Genomic DNA, 19,849 nt, shown 5'->3' on the forward strand with positions numbered 1-19,849 from the left:
CGTTTACAGATGAGAACGCTGTTTGGTTTTTTGGTTTCAGATGAACAGAACAGCCGGAATCATGTTAGCCGTCAACCTACGCATGTGTGTATTTCGAACGCTATAAAGTCGATTCCAACCTACATTTTATCTTCAAAAAGTTCTTAGAGACTGTATAAATGTTAATAATTATATTGTGAAAATTCAAAGATGGTGTATTTTCATAATTCGACATAAAAAATCTACAGGAAAAACAAAAACATAAGACGGTCACACGGTAGTTCCCCGAATCCAGTGCAAGCTTCAATTCACGGTGGGATGTGGTAAGATACGATGGTTTATGAAAAATCATCGAATTCTTCATCGAATTCAAATATCTTGATCATGACCAGAATATTTGGTACAAACGAGTAATAAAACACACAGTTAAAAATTAAACGTGGTTTCACGTCATGATGCATTATTTATTGACAGAGAGACTTTCAAAAGAAGTTTCATTCTCTGTTTATTACACAGTATATCTGAAGCATTCGAAAAAATTGGAAAACTGTACGTGTATAAAATAGGTTACATCGAATTGTTACATGTATCAATGTCGTTGGTGGTCATAAAGTGGCGGAACAAGGCTTTCGGTATACTCGAAAGGTAAGAGGTATTTATTAAATTCAAAATGCATTAGATTATAGTTTATTCGTGAAACTTGATCGATAATCACAGCTATGAAAACTTTTATCAAATAATAAAATAAGACAATATTCAATTTGCTGAAGGGTGCATGTGAACCTGATAACTGATCAATAGCAAGAAAACAGGATATGTGTGAATCTCTTTGTGAATTTCTCAAATTATCCATTCATGTTCAACGAGGTTTAGGATCGAATATCGTCGTATGACTTCTAACCTACGATTCATGCTTCGATAATTTCTCTTCAATCTGGGTTTTGAGCTCCTTGGTGGCTTCGACCGTAATCTCAACCGCCTTCTTCGCCAGATTGGAAATATCTTGCTTGATTGGCTCGGCGTCCGTCCTGACAGTCTCCATAACCAATTCCGACTGTTTCACTATAGCGCCCATTCCTTCGAGGAATTTCGACTCAAGTTTGGAAATTTGATCCTTGGCGACTGGAATCTGAGCTGATATGTCTTCCGTGGCCTTGGTCAGTGACATCTTGAAGCCGTCCCACATCTTTCCAATCTCAGGACCCTTGGCCTTCAACTGCAAATAATTAAATCCGTCGACAAACTCTCAGTTCTAAAATATCTCAATTTCCACACAAGATTCTCCACGCTAATTAATCTTTCGTGAATAACCACGTACCCGACAAACCCAAAATTTCGTGCAAACGGTTAGTGTCCGAAGAGTATTTAAGGAATGAATATAACTATGTACCAGTACAGTAATCAAATTATTATTCAAGAGAGCAAACAATTGATGGAAAGAATGTAGTCGTGTCACTCGAACAATTGTGCGAATCTACAATCAAGTTGTAAGTTGAGAGGTCATAGTACTCTCGCTACGTATTGACTTATTTCAGGACAGTTGTTATCGTTGTTATTACTGTGTCTATCGAGTCTATTACTGATAGTCATGCTAGGCTCAGTTTTAGCCAAGTTACAATAAATCGTGTATTCGAGAAAAGTCGGCACGTCATCAACACATTGGCGACGCAATTGGCACGTTTTATGGTTCCAAAATTAATTCGCGTAAACTTTTTTGAAAATAGCTTAATGAGGTTGCTTGTAAATTAACGAATAGAAGTCAAGTTTTAGTAAAAAATCATCGTATGCAAGCACTTTTACGTTATGTATGTACATACTGGATCAGAGTCTTGAGAAACAATTCCAACTTTAAGAGCAATGTCTGTAAAGCGGAGTCTTCATAAGGCTTGGATTGTGTTTGGAAAGTTGAGGAATGAAAAAAACGTTCAAAATCTCCGGAGAGCGAGGCATGAAGAAAACCGAATGGAATTTTCTTCCAGCCTCACGTAACAACTTTTCTCGACGTGCTGAAATGTTATACGATCGTGGTGTTCGATTAAGCTAGCACGCGTAAGTTAGTACGCTCAATTTTTACATGAAAAGAACATTCTCGCTCAAAGTAAGCAGCCTCTTTTTCAATCCGCGTGACGAATTATAAATACCGGACAGTGAAAAATTGGAATCAGAATCGCGAGCCAAGTACAGGGCGAGCCTCGAGTGCCGGAGATCATTGCTAGATGTTCAGTTGAAACTCACATCCTTGGTCATCTGTTCGATGTAGCTCTGGACGTTGGTGACGAAGTCCGAGCTGCGCTCCTTCAAAGCTTTGACAACGGCGTCATGGTTGGGGCGAATCAGGACCTCGTGGAGGTCGGTACCAAGCTTCGCGATGTCGGTTTGAGCCTTGGTTATCAATTCGTTCACAGATACGGGGCTGGGAGCACCTGGTTGCGAGGGCACCGGAGAGCTTCGACACGCGCCGAGAGCCAGGGTGAAGACGAACGTCAGAGCGAGAGTCGAACACTTCATATTGCTGGTTTCTAGTCGGAACTGAGTGAACCAAGAGACTAATGCTGGACCCGAGTTTGCAGGATGCTTTTATAGGCCATCCTTATCGACAACGTGGAGGGCTAAGAATGCACTATCTCTAATACCCCAGAACCCCTCGCGCCTACTTGTGCCGAGTCACTGTCCATGTTTTTCCAAAGTGCAGGTTCAGATTCCTACGATCCTTTCCGCTTCTCGCTATCAAAGTAAAGCCTGACCCTGTCACGTGGAACAGAAGCAAACACGGCTCTCGTAACACAAACTCGGTATGTGACGTCTGCAACGTTGCGTTCAAACTAGTGGTTCTGTGATGGTGATAGTTCAGTCAATAAGGGAAGAAAGTCCACCTGCAGATAAAAAAAAATCTGTGACTTACCAGACCGGCAAACGTCGCAATCGGCTTGAATCATGCTCGACTCATTTTCAATCACGTCGATAAACGAGAATTCTATCTACATGAATATTGCAATATTGTAATTCCTTATTGCGACATTTCGCGACCGTCGTTTATAATGTCAACGGTGCGGATACAATTTTTCACTATTTTACATGACGATAGAGAGAATACTGATTTGCCTTTGCAATACTGTGATTAGATTCTGTACCATAAACGAGAAATATAGATCCGGGTACAGAAAGAAAATTCGTTTTGTAGCTGCAGCGATCAGAAAATCTAATATGAGTCTACCGATCTTCTTTATTGTGGTCACGTGGATGAAAATATATTCTTTTGTAACAATTACAATGATTTGACGTTGGTGCAACAATAAATTGATGTTGAGCCGTTATTCAACTAAAAGAGTGTAGTGAAATAAACGGACAGATTTAATGTTTCTATAACTAAAACATGCATTATTGTCAACTATAAGCACGCTAAATATTTACATGTACCAAGTTTTCTTGTAATTGCAGTGATATTTAATCTGTTATTGTAACAATACCCGCATTTTACCAGAAGTTTCTAGTAATTATACCAAATGGATTTTTTCTCAGTGCATCTATCGCGTTTTGGGAGTTCGAAATTAATTCTCCGTTCTTCTCTCGACACCCTGTAAATTAGACTGGTCCGAAAGAAGGGTCTATTTTTTTTTCAAAATCACACGTTTAATAATTGTAGGTAAAGGAAATAAGACGTCTGTTATCATTTGAGCACTTAATATTAATATTTAGGGTTCCTGAACGCAATTTTCCATTTTATATTCAATTAACACAAGAAAATAATATTAGTTATTTCTGAATTTTGTAGCTCAGTAACGAGGCAATGGACATAAATATCCGATACACATTTTTATAGTTAATTTAATTCTGTACAAAAAGGGTTTGTTATAATTTCTCAATAACTAAACTCTTCCAATAGTTATTTAAAGTTAAAGTTAAAATCATGTAAAATTCCCTTTTCTCGAGATTAACAACGAAAATACTAGATTTATCACAAAATATTGTGGGTTTTTTTATAACGCATTTCAACTGTGTAAAATCATGCAATTCAATTAATTTTCATCCTGAGCAATTTTTTCCTATAAAAGGTGCTGTTACAAAATTCAGAAATAACTAAAATTATTTGTTCGTGTTAATTAAATGGAAAATGGAAAATTACGCTTATGAACCACGAAATATTAATATCAAGAGCTCTAATTACAGCAGGCGTCTTATTTTCTCTTCCTACAACTACTAAACATGTGACTTTGAATAAATAGCTCATTTTTTTTAATAGATAGCAGAACCGACAATTGTTACGAACAACAAGAGTGCACTTAGACCTTCAAATAAGCATGGAATATTTCCTGTAGTGTTTAATCATCGGCTAGAATAAACTGCTCGCACACTGCGTATAATTATACCATTGTTCGTTGAAGCCAAAACTCGAATGTAATCTGGCCAGTATAAATGGCGATTCGATTAGTGCTGATTCAGGCAAACTCAAAGTTTCAGTAGGTACATAATATTTGCTCGGTATACTGTTGCACAAGTTTACGCCTTCCTACTTATTTTTATCAGAGACAAATTTTCATCTGAAATAGGTGCGACTCGATTGCAACAATTTTTATAACCTGACGTTCCTACTCATCGAATTCACTGTTGCGCAATTTTCCATAAAATGATCTCCTTTCCATACAGCTTCCGGCAACGCGCTCTTGTCTCTAGATCGAACGACGGATGTGACATCAAAGTACAAGTAGTTTGATTCGGACCAACCACAATTACAGGGCAGAAATTCGAAAGGCCAGTAGGTGATCGGCAGATGTCCGACATTCCGGCTAGCTGTGACCTCGGAAATTTTGTAATCGGGACAGCGTTGCTGACCGAATTGGAAATTCTTCGGGCAGAAAATGAGTACGTTATACTCTAATTGCATAAACTCATTGCAACGATGCTGCCGACTACGGAACGTTATTTATCTTCGAAGAACAGTCCGAATGACAAAGATTCTATTATTGACTTGTATGAAGTTCACGATACTTTGTCACGATCTTACCAACGCAAACAAGAGCGTCCAAAGTCCACTGATAATATACATAAATGACCACGAATTTAGCTGGCCATTGTTTTCGAGTTTAGCCGCATTGTTTATACAATGCCCGACGCAACAAGTATCGTATATTTTTATCGGAACTGAAACGCTATACTTCGATTAAATGCGAAGATTTTTTACATTCGTTTCTACAGACGATTATACACGTGGCGACTTGACCCAGGGTCGAGGATATTGCTCGATAACGTTGATAAAAATACATACCGTTATCGAATCTCAACTTTCTGATCGAGTACATAAATCTACTGACGAAGTATCATTTTTCCTGTCGGATTATTATCCAGTTCAGTTCGAATTATACACATATTACGATTGCTCGTAAATTTGACATTTTTAAACCATAATTTCACTGCGTTTACAGATTTATAAATATCGTTTGCAATGTAACGCAGTATTGAAAATTGAATGAAAGAAATGGCTATACGTGATTTAGGTTACAGCGACGGATGAACGCATACTCAATTTTACATATTCGAATATCTCATTCAGTTTATTTAACATCAGCTACACATTCGAGTTCTGAAAAATATCTAATACTTTCCGTTGAAAGTAACTACTATTACATTTTAATATTAATTGGCAAATTTTTAGATGACTCGTGGAGACTCGCGTGCTATTCTTGATTTACTGTTTCCCTGCTTCAGATCCCTCTGTTTTGGGAATTATTGTAGCCACGCCTTCGTTAATTTTCTCCTGTATATTGTGGGCCATTTGTCGAACCGCTTCACCGGCTTTTGTAACGTCATCACTGCGAAGGAATTTATCGGTTTTCTCTATTAAGTCGTGTATTGACTGATTCACAAAAGTCGCTACTGTATCAACCACGTTGGGCGGTTGCTCGTCTTTGTCCGGGACTGGGGTTGCCTAAAAAAATATTACAACAAATCATATGTAGAAATAGTTTCCCAAGGAATTTCGATATCAAGATAGCATTATAGAATATACAGTTGTTTTTTTTTTTTTGGTTGACTGAAAATTTTCTTATATTTATTCTGCAGGTTGTATGCATTCCTCACAATGAATCTCAATTTGGAAGGTGAAGTAAAACATCGCAAAAACTTTCGGGATAAGCAGTAATTGTTTTTAAACTAAATATCGCAAAACTTCCTACGATAATCGTTGCGGAAAAGAGAGATGGAAAAGTGACCGTTGTTATACTACCCTCCGTTCGATACAGTTAAAACTTTGTCAAAATATTTTTAGCAATTTTCTGATTAATCTAATTTAAGAACATAAAAATCGAATCTGATTTGTGAAGCATTTAACAAAAAATCAAAATCTTATCAAGAGTATACTGAGAGAAAAATTTGCAAGTATGGTTGAAAATTTGTATAGTGGAAATATTATAGTCGTGCCGATAATTTTTACGGTGAAATATACTCAAATTATCGCTTGGCGCACTTTAAACACAATATCAATTTTACCATACACTTATAGTTGATGCAAGGACGTCAAAGGGACTATAATAATACTACAATTAACTATATTTTTGTTCTTAATGTTCACCATGTATAAATGTTCATCAGAATTATTTTGGTATCGTGCCGTGAGCTTCGTTCTATAATCTTCGACAGTACAGAGTATAGCTCAATTATCTAATTTATAATCAACTGTTTATGGATAAGAATTTGGACCACACGACATGATTCGTGCAACTTTTGGCAGAATTGAATGCACCGTACATAGTTTGACTCGACTTAAATATGGTTAACGCTAATATAGTAATTATTCAGACAAGATCATACGAACATAGTTTCAACAACTATACATACACTGTTGAAAATATTTAAAAATCTACGACACATTTACAACACATAAGTGTAGTTGTAAGTGTAGAATTATCTACGAGTTCCTTATCTATTTTTTTTCATTCCACAGTTTTACTATACATTTACGATGAAGCTACTCAACTCGTATAATAAAGTTAACAAACTGTGATCTAAAATTTCTGTATTGAATTTCCAAATAATAAATCGAGTAACGATAAGTTTATCACGTTTATCGCACTAATGTTTAAACATGATCAGATCTTCATTATTGTACCGTTAACCATACAACTTTTGTCAGATGTAACGATAAATTCATAGTTCGGAACAACATAATGCAATAAGTTCTATTAACTATAAATTCGTATTGTCCCCTCAGCACACTATTTTTTATAGTAAAGTCAACCACATTTTTCTCTGAGTGTAATAAGGAAATGAACTGTACGTAGACGATAAATTATTTGCAACTTAATTGTAGAAGCGAGTTTACCTGCAGTACGTAGACGAAGCAGACCACCAAAAGGGCGACGAAGAAAATGCGAGACATTTTGAGACAATGCTTGATTTCTGTCCTAGCCGGAGTCCAACGATTAACTGAACAGCCTAAAGAACGAGTTGTGACTAAGTCGACTTCGTAGAGGTCAGAGGTTGCGGAGACATCAGCAGATCTACAGCGCAGACGTGCAGCCAATTATTCATCGGTCACGCCGAATTCGGCAAAGGAAATCTCGCAAGCTCAGCTTTCCCTTACTCATCATTGGTTGCTTTTGAATCTAGACCTTTTTCAGAAGTTTTATCTTTTTTGATTTCTACTCATATATACAGCTTTACTTTCCTCCGTCTTCTCCGTACTTTTTTCCCCGTATTGGAAGAAAGTAATCATATATTATCATTATATGCACGAGGTGTAATAATTTTGCGTTATGTAACTGAATAATAATCTGATAAATGTAATATTTTCTAGTTATGAACCCAAGTCGAGGCCACAAAGTAACATTCAATCGTTTTTTACACTTCGACGAGATAAATTTAGTACAGCATGTGGAAGTCTAAATATTCTCCAATCTATAATTTGCTAGATACCATTTTCTCAAATGGAAATATTTCGCCATGATTTTCAAGACAGGCAAATTATTTTAGAAAATTCATTCTTAATATGACTTCATGCCTATGAATACTTCCAGCGAAGATTTGTTCCTATAATAACCTTAAATAATGTGAAAGCTTCAGTCGTCACTTTTTTAAAATAACTACGAATAAAAATGTGCATAACAGTGACAATCCAATTATTTTCAAGTAAGTTTTCGAGTACATACGTATAATGAGATATGGGATATATTATTTCTCTTTCGAATTTCGTTGAAAATTAGCAGTCTGTTCGGAAAAAACTAGCAATACCTCATGAGTAATCAGTGTATACTACGCCACAGTTATTAGTGTTAAGTTTACGTTGCAAACAAAAGAATTCTTCGTTTATCTCGACAGGAACCGAAAATATTTACACAACCTGGAAAATGGCTTTGCTAGAAATCACCCTGAAAGATGTTTTTAAAATGATTAATAGAACACTGAGCTAAATACAGGAGGGTAAGTAAGAACAATTGATGTTTAACAATGCTTTATCGAAATCATTCGCAGATATAACAATATTGATTTATGATTTTTGTAATCACATTTCACTTTTGACACAGTTTGTTCAATTTGCTGGGGGATTTTCTATAGGTGTCACAGACATCTCCCGCCTTCTCGCTCTGTTCAATTCTGCCTTTGTACCAGAGAATATGGTGTCCAAAACGCCAAGAAACAATTCCAGGATCGGTCGATTTTGTTGCTCGAAATTACTGTCGGGACTGGCCTTCTTTTCCGGACGTCTTTTGGGAAGCTCGATCGAATCCTCGGAACTCCATGAATCGGCAAAGATAGAAGCGATAATACACGATATTGCAACGATCAAAATACAATAACGATGAAAGGCCATCATTGTCTGACCTGTAGATTAAACGATCGATCAGTCGTTGAAACAAGCTTCAACGGTATTATCCAACTTTCGCTGACTGAACGGTCTATAAGGAACTGCTTACCTTGAAGAAGCATTATTATTACCGTATTGTATCCAAAGAGCTAATTCAGCACATTTTTTTCCATGCCAATATTTCAACGTTCCAAGAAGGCACACTTTGCTCAACAGCTTATTAAACCAAATTCTTATAATCGTATGGAATATTTCTCCGAATTTAGGGTATACGCATCTATTCATACGTATAAAACGTCATACGAAGTTGAAACTGCGGTAAGAGATAGTAGAGAAATGACTATTTCCAATGTCGTTTAGAAATAGTCGACGCCGTGGTTAAAAACAGGCAACACGTACAATAATATTACTATACTTATAATTATGTTATAGGTAACGCAGAGTCCAAGATGAAAGGGATGAGAACAATAATTGTTTTTACACATCTGCAATAAAATTCATATACACTTCTTTAATTACAGCTATATACATTTATTCATTATCTAATCTGCAGAAGGAACAATATACCAGTAACGTAGGACGTCTGTCGTGTCAAAATACAAGCTTGTCCTTCTGTTTCAACTCTTATGCCAGTTATAGCATAACAAATTATAATAATCGTCAATTTTTACGTATCACAAGGCATAACTCAAGACTAGAAGAGCGTCGATGAAGGTGCGATCTTGCTTCGAAAAGTTGTCCTCATGCACGGTCCAAATTCTCTTCGCGTTTGCAAATCCTTCTGCCAGATCAGCCAAGTTTGTAATATGAAAAGTCACGGGGCTGCAGAGGTCCTGAATTGTGGCCAGAAGAGCATCCCCGTTGTTAGTCTGAATGGCCACAGCATCTCCAGACTGAAGATTCTGTCCATTCAGCGCTGAAACTACGTTTGATCGTGGTAGCCTTACGTAAGTAGATCCCAACACCCGATCTGTTTGCGAAATCGAGCTTGCTGTAGAGATTTTACTCAACTCTGTCTTCACTGTTTTCAGAATACTGATCAGCTCTTGCGATTTTACTGAGCTGGAATTCGAATTTAAGCCGGAACTTAACTGTGAGAGTAATGACGCTAGAGTAAGGGATAGATCGGATATGGTATTATTATTATTCGTGTATCTAAACGTGCCAGATTTGATCGTATCTTGACTGCCGTCAGAATTTGTCTTAAACTTAGCTGACTGAATATAATAAGTCCCAGTCCTGACGATGCCCGACGCCGAATCTGTTTGTGTGAGAGTCCCTGTCCCAACCGTGTTCAACTCCCCGGAATAGGACTTGACTCGAATCAAGTGATCGTCGAACACGAATTGTGCCCCATTTATGATAGCAAGCGTTGAATCGGTGCTGATTGAATTCGTACTGGTGTACGAAGAATTTACGTAAATAAGGCCAGCGGTCTTCAGGTTCAAACTTCCGTCAGAATTATTAGTGTTAGAGGCCTCCTGGATCAGGTAAGTTCCTGCAGTATACTCGTTTGTATTCGGGTCCTTGATGTTGTAAACTCCCGTTCCAACCAGTCCGTTGCTCTCGGGTGTTGCAAAGATATGATCGTCGAATAGAAAGTATCCACCGTTACTCAACGGGCTGGGCTCTTCGACGAGAGATATAGTGCAGAATTTGGTCACGTACATGATTCCGGATTTGATCGTGTCTGTACTGCCGTCCGAATTGTATTTAGAAACGCTCGTCTCAACGACGAAGTTTCCAGTCACAGAGTTACCAGTTTTGGGATTAGTCAGAGTGTACGTTCCATCTTCCGTCACCATGGAAGCTCCGCTATCGTCGACGGTTACGCTCACATTATCATGGATCTCAAAGTTGGCTGGGTCTGAGATGTTCGTAGTCAGGCAGAAAGCATCATTGGGCAAGTTAACGGTAAATGTGCCCGACTCAACCACGTCGATTTCGCCCGGCGAACTCGACGTTGCCGAATAGTCGTTTACTTCAACATTTCCAGACCAAAAAACGTTTGTCACAGGGTCCGTGAAACTGAACCTCCCAGTTTTAGTAACGTTCACAACGTTTCCTTCGGAATCCAACTGTGGTACCATGTGCTGGTCCAATATAAAAGCCGCACCATCGATTATTATAGTTGTAGGATCAACCCCATGAACCGTAGAATCATTCGTCGAAGTTAAGGAATTTGCAATCGGAACAGACGAAGACGCTGGCACATTTCCGGAAGCGACTCGGCCTGAGTTGTTCGTGGAAGAACTTTGAGTAACTGGATTCTCCGGGTTAAGAATGTTCACAAGGAGATTTATAGTTTTGATTAATGTCGCCAAAGACGTGGTAGAGTTATCGGCGGCGGATCCTATACGATTGTCAATAGATGAACTGTAGGTTGTGGTGGCTGAACTGCTGGTGATAGTAGGCGAACCGCTCGTTGTAGTATGCCATTCGCTGGTTGAAATGGGCGAACCGCTGGATGTGGTAGACGAACTGTTGGTTGTGTTGTATGAACCGCTAGTGATATCAGGTGAACTACTCGTTGTAGTAGGCCACTCGCTGGGTATAGTAGGTGAACCGCTCGTTGTGGTAGGCGAATCGATGGTTGTGGTATCCGAACTGTTGGTTATGGTGGATGAACCGCTGGTGATAGTGGGTGAACTGCTCGTTGTGGTAGGCGAATCGATGGTTGTGGTAGCCGAACTGTTGGTTGTGGTGGATGAACCGCTGGTGATAGTAGGTGAACTGCTCGTTGTAGTAGGCCACTCGCTGGTTGAAATAGGCAAACCGCTGGATGTGGTAGACGAACTGTTGGTTGTGGTGGATGAACCGCTGGTGATAGTAGGTGAACTGCTCGTTGTGGTAGGCGAATCGATGGTTGTGGTAGCCGAACTGTTGGTTGTGGTGGATGAACTGCTGGTGATAGTAGGTGAACTGCTCGTTGTAGTAGGCCACTCGCTGGTTGAAATAGGCAAACCGCTGGATGTGGTAGACGAACTGTTGGTTGTGGTGGATGAACCGCTGGTGATAGTAGGTGAACTGCTCGTTGTGGTAGGTGAATCGATGGTTGTGGTAGCCGAAGTGTTGGTTGTGGTGGATGAACCGCTGGTGATAGTAGATGAAGTGCTCGTTGTAGTAGGCCACTCGCTGTTTGAAATGGGCAAACCGCTGGATGTGGTAGACGAACTGTTGGTTGTGGTGGATGAATCACTGGTGATAGTAGGTGAACTGCTCGTTGTGGTAGGCGAATCGATGGTTGTGGTAGCCGAACTGTTGGTTGTGGTGGATGAACTGCTGGTGATAGTAGGTGAACTGCTCGTTGTAGTAGGCCACTCGCTGGTTGAAATAGGCAAACCGCTGGATGTGGTAGACGAACTGTTGGTTGTGGTGGATGAACCGCTGGTGATAGTAGGTGAACTGCTCGTTGTGGTAGGCGAATCGATGGTTGTGGTAGCCGAACTGTTGGTTGTGGTGGATGAACTGCTGGTGATAGTAGGTGAAGTGCTCGTTGTAGTAGGCCACTCGCTGGTTGAAATAGGCAAACCGCTGGATGTGGTAGACGAACTGTTGGTTGTGGTGGATGAACCGCTGGTGACAGTAGGTGAACTGCTCGTTGTAGTAGACCACTCGCTGGTTAAAATAGGCAAACCGCTAGATGTGGTAGACGAACTGTTGGTTGTGGTGGATGAACCGCTGGTGATAGTAGATAAACCACTGCTCATTGTAGCTAAAATGTTGCTACTCAGTTTATCAAATTTTGTGATATCCGTAGACCCGTCAAGATGGTTGATTGTTATGATATTCTGAACCACATAAGTATCAGATATTGTCACGCCAGTAGTGGGATTTGTTCGATTGAATTTACCAGTGGTAACTGGGCTAGTTTGCCCGAGGGGGTTCATAACATAAGTCTTGTGCTCCTTGAATACCACATTTTCTCCAACTGCATCCTCGTCACCATCAACATACAATATCGCAGTTGTCGTCGTATCGTCGGATCCATCAGGATTTGTTATGCTGGTCATCTGCTGAATCACGGCAGTCCCTGACTCGTATTTTCCAGTTTCAGGATCTGTAATTTCGATAACCGCAGTACCAAGGTTGCCATTGTAATCTGATTCGTTAAAGATATGATAACTGATCAGGGAATAGTCACCGCTGCCAAGAGTGGAAAGTACATCACTCGATGATGTGGAATCTGAATCCTGTACAGCCAGTACTCCTGACTTGATTATTTCCTTACTACCGTCAGCATTCAATTTGAATATACTGTTTTCAACGACAAAGGTCCCAGATACAAAAGCACCAGTAACGGGATCCGTCAAAGTGTATGTACCGATGTCATTTACCGTCGGGCTCCCGTCATCAGAGGTCCCCGTAACGATAGTTTCTTGTACCGTGTAATGTGCTCGCCTTTTGATCCGCGGTGCAGTAGACAAATCGGAGGTAGTCTGTGGTAGATACGTCGTGCACACTCCAGATCTTTCATAAACAGTAATCCCATCGTCATCAGAATCAACTGTCATATTCTGAACGCCGTACGACCCAGACCACGAGATCTTCGTGTTAGGGTCCGTGAACTTGTACGTTCCACTGCGCACGCTTTTGAGGACGTTTCCACCCGAATCTTTCAGTTCCAGAACCTGCTCTTTGATGATAAAGTTTTCTCCATTACTAACTATGACCGTTGCGTCGTAGAGCGGAACTGGATTGCTTGTATCACTGGGGGCAGGATCTAAAGCGCCTAAAATAATTGAGACATCGTCTTGTGGCGTGTTGCTCAACAATGCGATGAGCATTTCAACTGCACCCACTGGATTCGTCTGTGAAGACTCATTCACGGATTTCAGCAAATCGTCAACCTTTTGCAGAGTTGAAAGAGTGGTTTTGCTTGGGTCCGAGGAAGTGGGCACATCTCCAGCCGATGAGTTTTCAGACTTTGCAAGGTTTAGGAAAATTTGAATCGCCAATTTTACGAGTTTCGTATTGTCACCAAATATGGATTTCCCTAACTGGCTAATATCGACAAGATACTCTGATTCCAGAGTTTCGAGGTCGGCTGTATCGAACGGCAGACTCTGAGAACTCACCACGACAGCTGTCGGGTCCGTTTGGATCAGAACGTTGTATAGTGCTTCTTCAAAATTTATAATCGAATTATAGATGTTCCCAGCCCTGACGTTGGCGTCCTCTTGAATAGCCTGTTTTACAATAGCAACATTCTGCCGCACAACATCTATGATATCACATCCAGAACCTCCTCCAGATACTACCGCCTTCACCACGGCTTCCACCAAATTCGAGAGTAGGTATTGCAGCTTTTCGGAGTTGTCGTTTTGAACCACTGTTACAACCGATGTTTCCAGGTCATTCAAGGTACTGCAAATTGTCGAAAGTGAGATTTGACTCTGCCCAGTCAACGCCAGGGTCAATGATGTAATCCAATCGGTTACCGCATCTGTCACATTACTCGGTGCATCAGTAGCCTCCAATTCTCTATTCAACACAATCGCTTTGCTGCACAGGTTGGGCAGCTCAGCATTGCGGAGCTGTCCAGTGACAATATTGGTGATCGTTTTGTAGAGAGCATCCAATGCTGTATTTACAACCCTTGCACTTCTTCGATTCATAAAACTAGAAACCAGGCCCTTGACATTATTGTACTGAATAGTTAAAGCGTTGATCGTGACATCAGAAATAGCTAGTGAGGCCGATGGATGATTAGCTACGCTGACACTCTTCGAATTGATAGTTCCAAGTTGGGTGATCAAGTTTTGAAAGAGGACAGCGACTTGATCATCAGGTGCTCTGTTAGTCGAAGTGTCGACTGAGGGTGAGGCTGCGCCGATACTTGGAACATTGTACGAGTAAGTCGGACTGGATGAAGACAGCTGGTTGAGTAGGAACTTAGCCTGGTTCAGCAACTTTAGCTTTTCAATCACTGAGCTACCCGTGGATGCCAAACTCGAAGGATTTGAGTTCACGTACGGTGCCAGCCATTGTGCACAGTAGGATGGTGCAGCAAGAGTACCGTCCAGCCATAAAATTGTGAAAAGCAGGACACAGAAGGAAGCTGTGCTCCCCTTAATTTTCCTCATGACGAGACAGAGATTCACTGAGGATTGGAATAAAAAACGAGCTTCATATAGTCCATTTGCGAAATTGGCAGAAAGTGATTAAACACGTGGGTCGTGTCCGTAATCGCTAACATCGCGTTTTTCTTTCTTTTATCGCTTACGATAAAGCACTATCAGGAGGTATTTAACTTTTGCATCAGCACAACAATTATTGTTATATATAAATCTTGCATATCATTATTCGAGCAGCACCAGATTGCGCCCAATTCTTAGAAGTGAAAACAGTATAGTCTACTTTCGATACGATATCCTGTATTCAATGAAAACTCGGAAAATTTGTAAGAATTTGTATCAGCTTGCAAAACAGATACCCAGAATATTAACGGGGTCAAAAAGTTTTGCAATTTAATAAGGCAAAGAGAAGGATTGGGATGGATATTGACACATAAATACTTGAATAGAAATTTATTTATTTATGTACCTGTACAGTCATTTGCGAAATCACTAGTTTTTTCATTCATTAGGCTCAAATATGTTACCCGCAGGCTCAATCACGCCATGATTCCCAAACGGAACGATGCGTTCTAAGATAAAAATTGTGATATCGTAAATACATTCTTATTGGAAAGGTGAAACTTTCACTGAAGGCCATTTCTGAAACGTACATCATTGCAGTCGGGACAGCCACCGCATTCGCAAGCGGGAACCAACACTCTATCCACTGTGGCGGTTAAACCTGTGAGCATTTTTACAGGAGGTGCCTGTGCTGGGGTTTCAACAGCAATTGGAAGTTTACCAAGTAGCCACGGATTCTGTTCAACGGGATCTTGGAACGATACCGACAGACACGGCTTGCACCTAAAACAGAACATTAATATAAAGATCTGTGCTTCCCGGAAAATAATTGCAAGGCAACTCTGTCTGAACAGAAATCGTGTATAAATTTATGAGGCTTGAAATAGGCATACTCTTCGTCAGTCTGTCGATGATATTTACATTTTACGCTTATTATTACTTACGTTGGTTTCTCGACAGTCACTGCTGTTTTGACAGCAGCATCAAATGTGTACAATGGTTTTGGATTACTTCGAGGTTGATGTTGAACCGTAACACCGTAGGTGCTGCCACATAGATTATCGCAAGGCTTTTGGACAATCGGTGTTTGAATTTTGACAGGAACACGAAGGCGAGTGGAGCTCTGTCTAGGTTGTTCTGTTATTGAGTATCCGTAAGTCCTCAATTTTTCCACGGGGTACGATGGCACTTGCGGGACCTAGGTGACCAGTTATAATTAGTTCTACATGCATATATCTACTTTTATAATTTTCAGAATTCATCTCGAGGCAAGTTGAAGTTTAAATTCAACTAATACTCGAATTATCGAATACCTGTATAGAGTACGGAAGCGACTCCTTGCAGAAACAGGGGTCTCCGTATGTGACGATTTGTGGCGCAGAAGGAACAACAGATATGGGACTACCGCAGTTTGGAGGCAGATCACCGTACCCTGGACGAGACTCAGCGATCACGGTAAGTGAGACCAGCGCGGCCACGAAGACCCAAGTCCGTGTCGATCTCATGATCTTCGAATTGGTGAATGAAAAGTGCCCAAAGTACTTTCATGTGATACATATAGACCGTAATGACGCAATACCACTTCCTGTTTGCTTGCTACTGTTTTCCGCAAACGCTAAACACCTCGTTGCGAAGTACTTTCGCTTCCTTAACACTAAACTGATCATTATTTACGCAATTGGGCAACCGACTTGCGCGTGTTTTCAAAGCCAAAATGCTAAGCTACACGCTAAAGAATGCAAGTTCAGAGTATTTCGTACGCGTACGTAATACTGCAAATGAGTAAATTGGAATTCTCTGGATAATCTGTAAAGGAGTATTGCATCTCTGTTTTTCTCTTCCATTTTTCTGCCTGACAGGAAGTAACCGATCACCGCGTCGCAAGAAGCGCGGTTTCTTCGCAGGGTCGTATAAGCAGCACGAGGTCGAACGGGGATGTGCTTTTGCTATTTGATGGCCGCTGGCAGTATATACACACTCGTTCCACAAGGGTGACTTCGTATAGTGGCTTTCGAGTGGCTGTCATCAGCTCATAACCGTTCCCCTGTGCTTCGGAAACATACGATCGGCGCGCGAAGCCAGATGGCATACGCACATGGGCGCCCAGACTCATATCCAGGGTTCTTTCCTTGGGAGAAAATTATGGACTGACGACAGGCCGTCATACACTCGGAAGTAGTAAATGTACCTATTATAGTCGGGGGCTTTTTAGCTCCGAAAATACCTATCGCATCTTCAACACTTTTACACCATCATAAGTAATCACTCGTCGATCTCTACTAAAAGAATCTCAGAAATCTCTCCAAACGTTACTCGAATATATTTTTACACACAGCATCGGCATGAGAAGATTTTTAAGAAAGCAATCAATTGCCCGTCGACGCCTACTCACTGTAATTGTTACAGTAATAAATAAATGAACATCGACGAATGGTTCGTATAACATTTTATTCAACAATTTGAACAACCGTCGCAAGGTGAAAACTGAAAAGTTTTCCCTAAATCGCAAGAAATTCGCATAGACCAAAGTGGCAGTAATACGAAAGTGCGATAATTCGTAATCGCTGTACGATGAGTATTCATTCTGTTATCAGCTTCAAAGTTTTGTCTTGGTTAACTGAATATATAACCACGTAATACGGAACAGAAGTCACAACAAAATTTTTCACTCACGGTATCTTTAATTAGTCACCACCTGCGCGGTATTTCTCATTGCCACGAATTTTCTTATCATATCGACGGAAAGCATCGAGTTTATAAGTTTTCTAAAGATTCATGTATCCGTGATAGTTTCGCAAACATGGTTTCAATTTGCTCAAATTTACGCGAGAACAATGCGCCGAAGCGATTCACATCTTGCTTTTGAAGAATAAAAAAAATCATAAAATGGCAATTATTTTTGAAGTCTCGACATTTTCAAGCCGCAGAAGTAAATAAATACGTCTTGAACGAACTCGGAAAACAATCTCTCATATAATATGGTATTAAATATTCATTAGTACCTAACATCTATCTATCTGTCTGACATACTATGAAAGTACATGCAGGAGAATTTCACATAATTGAGGATATAGGTAATAAGAATTTAACAATTTTTCTTCTTGCCATAAGTAATGGTAAAATTCAAAACAAAGGTACGTGTAGTGAAATACTTTTATTTTTTGGGAAAGGGCACATGATGGCACAAGGGTTACGGACTAGCAATACCGGAGCAGTTTTCATTGGCCAGCATCGACCGGAAGTAAGAATACTCCTATCCGATTACAGTTCCGTCTCAATCATTTTCCACAGCCATATCCGTTTTGGGCATGAGCCGAAGCTCTGAGCCTTGCGAGGAATCCGCTGCTACCGTTATAGTTTTCGGAATCTTCGACGCTGTAGCTGTCATCACTGTCGAAGGCCTGCTCGTAGCTGGCATCGCTGTAATAGTCATCGTCGGTATCCTTGTTGGGCTGACTTTGGACGATTACGTTTCCGCTGCGATATCCAGGAACCGTTGGTCCCAGAGCACCGCAAGGAGTTTCATCGAGGTCTGCACTTGCAGCGACTCCTGAATCGCTGAAGGTGTTCACGAAGTTCACTCCACTTGATGATACTGGACCGTATCCAAGGTCGCTGAAAAACACAGGGTACCAGAATAAACCTTCGTTTCGCATTGACTCCGGAAACAACTGATACGTTTGTATGTTAGGTCTGGAAAGAGTTTTGTGCTCGATGGTGATTGTACCTGTAGCTGATGAACGAAGGTTTCAAATCGCCCTGCTGGGCCTGGGCTTCCAATTCCAGTCTCTGCTCCTCCAGGGCCGCTTGCTGGGCGATCACTTCTGCGTAGGTATCACTCATTGCAGGTCTCGATGCGAGTTTCAATTCCACAATTGGTTTGTCGACCGTGAGGAGCCTTTCCTCAGGAATGTTGAGGACAGTCCTACGAATGCTACCGTCGATCGGGATACTCGTTGGTCCGAAAGCCAATCTTGACTCCTGTATATTCTGGCTCGCTTGTTTGGCCAATCCAAAGGCCAACGCCAAGGAAACAGGGTCAGCGGGTGCCACTGGCACGCTTTGCGAATTGTAAATGTTTTCTTGTTCGTCGAAGGAGAGTCCTGAATCAATTACAAAGGAGGGAGACATTTTCCAACTAATTTCAAGTTATTTTTTATGGCGAGTCAAGTCGGTTTCGGGACTGCAACTTACCTTCGTCCTCGAAGACGTTCAGTTCGGCGTTGGGAGTGCTGTAGCTGGTGTAGACGGGTGCATTGTCAGGATCCTTGCACTTACATTCCAAAGCTGCAGCGCAAGTGCGGCACATGGGCTTTCCGGGGTAAGCAGGAACGACTTCAGCGATCCCGGAGCAACTGGTGCACAGATCACCGACCGGGCGTAGTCTGGAATAGGAATGAAATACGTTAAGGGACGAAGAATCGAGACCGAGATTCTCTTCCTTGCCGGGAAAATTGATTCGGAAGAACTTCGTACCTCGGTGCAATTGGGCCGCAAGAAGGCTGAAGCAGATCTATGACCGATGGTCCACTGACTTTTTTCACTTGATTCAGACTCCCGCAGCCGCTGCTGTGCGTAGGTGAAATCTTATAGCTAGCGGCTTCGGTGATCACGGAAGGGTCAGCGAATTTCAACGGGCGGGCTACCTTCGCGGCTTTTACGATGCCCTCGGAACATCCGCAGGCGTCAATTCCGGGTCCAAGACCGCAGTTGTGGCGGTGAGAACCCGCGGCATGTTGAACGGTGAGGAAAAGCGCCAGGCCCAGAAACAGTATCTGGGAAGTCTTCATGCTTAATTGCGTTGTGATTTTCCGTTTCTCTTATTGCCCACCTTTCTGTTTTGTTTCTCTTAAAATTACCGATATGAGTCCTCCAGGTCCACTGTGAAGACACCTACTTATACCTCGACGAATCGTGCGTGCCATTTTAAACC

General features: G+C 41.1%; 4 protein-coding genes and 1 long non-coding RNA gene across 5 annotated transcripts; 1 reads left to right on the forward strand and 4 right to left on the reverse strand.

The window, feature by feature from the left end:
* Window positions 1-405: 405 nt before the first annotated feature.
* On the reverse strand, window positions 406-2,792 carry A4 (apolipophorin-III-like protein). Its single transcript, XM_046619012.2, has 2 exons — window positions 2,215-2,792; window positions 406-1,195 (listed from the first exon to the last, which is right to left on the reverse strand). The coding sequence occupies exons 1-2, from the start codon at window positions 2,485-2,487 to the stop codon at window positions 881-883; spliced, it is 588 nt and encodes a 195-aa protein (XP_046474968.1). The 5' UTR covers window positions 2,488-2,792; the 3' UTR covers window positions 406-880.
* A 1,614-nt stretch (window positions 2,793-4,406) lies between these two features.
* LOC138190552 (uncharacterized) lies at window positions 4,407-5,895 on the forward strand. The gene is made up of 2 exons (XR_011176586.1): window positions 4,407-4,526; window positions 4,624-5,895. It is a non-coding gene; the product is annotated as an uncharacterized lncRNA (long non-coding RNA).
* A 3,377-nt stretch (window positions 5,896-9,272) lies between these two features.
* LOC124215520 (uncharacterized) lies at window positions 9,273-14,881 on the reverse strand. The gene has a single exon (XM_046619005.2). It carries the CDS (start codon window positions 14,860-14,862, stop codon window positions 9,451-9,453), a length of 5,412 nt encoding a protein of 1,803 aa, XP_046474961.1. The 5' UTR covers window positions 14,863-14,881; the 3' UTR covers window positions 9,273-9,450.
* A 410-nt stretch (window positions 14,882-15,291) lies between these two features.
* On the reverse strand, window positions 15,292-16,451 carry LOC124213784 (uncharacterized). The gene is made up of 3 exons (XM_046615414.2): window positions 16,230-16,451; window positions 15,861-16,114; window positions 15,292-15,699 (listed from the first exon to the last, which is right to left on the reverse strand). The coding sequence occupies exons 1-3, from the start codon at window positions 16,419-16,421 to the stop codon at window positions 15,480-15,482; spliced, it is 666 nt and encodes a 221-aa protein (XP_046471370.1). The 5' UTR covers window positions 16,422-16,451; the 3' UTR covers window positions 15,292-15,479.
* Window positions 16,452-18,055: 1,604 nt separating this feature from the next.
* Window positions 18,056-19,797, reverse strand: LOC124214294 (uncharacterized). Its single transcript, XM_046616537.2, has 4 exons — window positions 19,393-19,797; window positions 19,111-19,301; window positions 18,644-19,019; window positions 18,056-18,531 (listed from the first exon to the last, which is right to left on the reverse strand). Exons 1-4 carry the CDS (start codon window positions 19,704-19,706, stop codon window positions 18,195-18,197), a joined length of 1,218 nt encoding a protein of 405 aa, XP_046472493.1. The 5' UTR covers window positions 19,707-19,797; the 3' UTR covers window positions 18,056-18,194.
* Between the last annotated feature and the right edge of the window lie 52 nt (window positions 19,798-19,849).

Source organism: Neodiprion pinetum, chromosome 3 (genome assembly GCF_021155775.2).
Source record: "Neodiprion pinetum isolate iyNeoPine1 chromosome 3, iyNeoPine1.2, whole genome shotgun sequence".
Taxonomy (NCBI): Eukaryota; Metazoa; Arthropoda; class Insecta; order Hymenoptera; family Diprionidae; genus Neodiprion; species Neodiprion pinetum.

What these genes read in the sequence shown, in the direction of transcription:
- LOC124214294 (XM_046616537.2), bottom strand. Translation starts at nt 19,706, where the DNA reads ATGAAGACTTCCCAGATACTGTTTCTGGGCCTGGCGCTTTTCCTCACC. An exon ending in GAACGTCTTCGAGGACGAAG is followed by an intron (nt 19,020 to 19,110) that starts GTAAGTTGCAGT and finishes TAATTGATTCAG; the next exon opens with GACTCTCCTTCGACGAACAA. An exon ending in CCTTCGTTCATCAGCTACAG is followed by an intron (nt 18,532 to 18,643) that starts GTACAATCACCA and finishes TGTGTTTTTCAG; the next exon opens with CGACCTTGGATACGGTCCAG.
- LOC124213784 (XM_046615414.2), bottom strand. Translation starts at nt 16,421, where the DNA reads ATGAGATCGACACGGACTTGGGTCTTCGTGGCCGCGCTGGTCTCACTT. An exon ending in CGCTTCCGTACTCTATACAG is followed by an intron (nt 16,115 to 16,229) that starts GTATTCGATAAT and finishes CTGGTCACCTAG; the next exon opens with GTCCCGCAAGTGCCATCGTA. An exon ending in GTGACTGTCGAGAAACCAAC is followed by an intron (nt 15,700 to 15,860) that starts GTAAGTAATAAT and finishes GTTCTGTTTTAG; the next exon opens with GTGCAAGCCGTGTCTGTCGG.
- A4 (XM_046619012.2), bottom strand. Translation starts at nt 2,487, where the DNA reads ATGAAGTGTTCGACTCTCGCTCTGACGTTCGTCTTCACCCTGGCTCTC. An exon ending in TCGAACAGATGACCAAGGAT is followed by an intron (nt 1,196 to 2,214) that starts GTGAGTTTCAAC and finishes AATTATTTGCAG; the next exon opens with TTGAAGGCCAAGGGTCCTGA.
- LOC124215520 (XM_046619005.2), bottom strand. Translation starts at nt 14,862, where the DNA reads ATGAGGAAAATTAAGGGGAGCACAGCTTCCTTCTGTGTCCTGCTTTTC.